Source organism: Palaemon carinicauda, chromosome 13, assembly GCF_036898095.1.
Source record: "Palaemon carinicauda isolate YSFRI2023 chromosome 13, ASM3689809v2, whole genome shotgun sequence".
Classification (NCBI taxonomy): domain Eukaryota; kingdom Metazoa; phylum Arthropoda; class Malacostraca; order Decapoda; family Palaemonidae; genus Palaemon; species Palaemon carinicauda.
In genome coordinates, this window is record NC_090737.1 from 138181955 (window position 1) to 138184454 (window position 2500).

General features: G+C 37.2%; 1 protein-coding gene across 2 annotated transcripts in view; it reads left to right on the top strand.

Annotated features, from left to right (window-relative positions):
• Positions 1-2500, top strand: part of LOC137652512 (carbohydrate sulfotransferase 11-like) — an 88832-nt gene that overhangs the window by 18649 nt on the left and 67683 nt on the right. For both annotated transcript variants that reach the window (XM_068385959.1, XM_068385960.1), the window contains exon 2: positions 671-1370. In XM_068385959.1, the coding sequence (XP_068242060.1) occupies positions 1242-1370 (129 nt within the window). In that variant the 5' untranslated portion in view covers positions 671-1241. The remainder of the gene's footprint in view (positions 1-670; positions 1371-2500) is intronic.

Here is a 2500-nt window from a genome sequence, read left to right on the forward strand (position 1 = left end):
CTCTCTCTCTCTCTCTCTCTCTCTCTCTCAATGCAAGTGTTATTAAGTTATCATAAGGGATTAAATAAAACCGGTGTTGGCCTCTGGACTCATGCAAGCCAACAGAGACCTTGTTACCGTTTTCATATTTAAAATTTCCATTCAACATGTATGTTTGAAATTATTTCAGTTGTTTGAAATATCCATTCACACGTTTAAGATAATTTTAATTGGTATTTGAAATTACCATTCAAACAATATGTTTGAAATCCTTTCAATTGCCTATTGAAGTGTCCGTTCAACATATTTTTTGAAATATATGCATTTGTGTTTGAAATTTCCATTCAAACTGTATATTTGAAATAATTTCAATTGCCCATTGAAGTGGCCATTTAACATATTTTTTTTTAATATTTTCAAATATCGTTTGAAGTGTTCATTCAAACTATATGTTTGAAGTTTGAAATATTTTCAAATGTCGTTTGAAATGTCCATTCAAACTATGTGTCCGAAGTATGAAATATTTTCAAATGTAGTTTGAAATGTTCATTCAAACTATATTCAAACTACCACTGTTAATTTTCTTAATATTTTCAAATGTCTTTTGAAATATCTATTCACCATATCTATTTGAAATCATTTCAATTACCACTGTTAATTTTCTTAATATTAATTACAAACCCAATTACAGAAAAACCCTATACATTACACAAATTGGGTTGCACGGATGAAAATGAAAAGAAACAAACACAACACACTTTGAGTGATGTCGACCAATCAGTGACAAGAAAACCAAATGTCGACCAATCAGTGAAGAGAAAACCAGATGTCGACCAATCAGTGACCAGAAAACCAGATGTCGACCAATCAGTGAAGAGAAAACCAGATGTCGACCAATCAGTGAAGAGAAAACCAGATGTCGACCAATCAGTGAAGAGAAAACCAGATGTCGACCAATCAGTGAAGAGAAAACCAGATGTCGACCAATCAGTGAAGAGAAAACCAGATGTCGACCAATCAGTGAAGAGAAAACCAGATGTCGACCAATCAGTGAAGAGAAAACTAGATGTCGACCAATCAGTGAAGAGAAAACCAGATGTCGACCAATCAGTGAAGAGAAAAACGAAATCTCTGTGAAGGTGATGTATCGTTGAACCCAGTGACGTCATCTGGCACTGTTCTTAGCTCGAAGCAAGCAGCCACTTGCTCCTCCTCCTAGGGACAGCTTCTTCGGCCTCTGGGGGTTGTTTAAGGGCATCGATATGGGCGGCCGTATGCCCCGGAAGAACTTGGTGCTGACGGGCGTCGGCATATATGTCCTGCTGGCGCTGACGACTGACATTTTTGAGAACTACGAGCCTAAAAGAGATGTCTTCAAGTTGGAGAAGCTGGTGAGTAACTGATTTTTTGTTTTTTAATGTTTTCTTCCTTTTTATGTTTTCTTCCTTTTTTATTTTGTCTGTGCAAATTTTTTTTCAGGGTATTAATATTTCTTTTAAATGATGTGCATTTTCATATATTACTCTCCATTATTGTTTTTTTTTTTTTTTTTTTTTTTTTTTTTTTTTTTTTTTTTTTTTTTTTTTTTTTTTTTTTTACCTCCGCCAAGGAAGTTAGGAGGAAGTTAGGTTTTCGCTCATGTTTGTCTGTCTGTTTGTGAACAACTTCCTGACCACAATTTTTGCTTTTTTTTAATGTTTTTCTTCCTTTTTGAGGTGTCTGGGCAAATTTCTTTTCAGGTTATAATATGTTTTTTTTTTTTTAAAGTATTGTGCATTTTTATATTTTACCACCTATTGTTGTTGTAATTTCTTGTGACGAGCCGAGAGAAGGTTGTGACTCAAAGACAGGATGAAAGCAACTGAGTGAGTTTATTACTTGTTGTTGAAGATTTCCTGGCCCTTTTGGCCAGACACGGGATTTTGCTTGGCCCTTTTGGCCAGACACGGGATTTTGCTTGGCCCTTTTGGCCAGACACGGGATTTTGCTTGGCCCTTTTGGCCAGACACGGGATTTTGCTTGGCCCTTTTGGCCAGACACGGGATTTTGCCTGGCCCTTTTGGCCAGACACGGGATTTTGCCTGGCCCTTTTGGCCAGACACGGGATTTTGCCTGGCCCTTTTGGCCAGACACGGGCTCTTGCAATCTTGCAGCCCATAGGTGTTTTGGTAGGATAAATTGGGATAGGTAGTTGGGATGGGGGATATTCTGAAACATTTATTTTAGGATATTGGGATAGGTTTTGAGAAAGAAGTAATTGACTGTGGGAAGGGGATGCCTTCCCATGAGCCCACTGGCTCCAGTCTTAGTTAGAGAAAAAGAATTATAGTAGTAAGTCACAATAAGTAGGAGAGCTCGGGAAGGAGTTGAAAAGTTTTAGTTGGAGATGTTGATATAGGTGAAGTAGAGAACTTCATAGTGGTTTAAGCTTAAGTTGTGAGATGGAGGGATTATTACGGTTTATTACAGAACACTCTCCTTTATATACAAAAACTCAATGCAACAGGAAATTTCCTGTTCA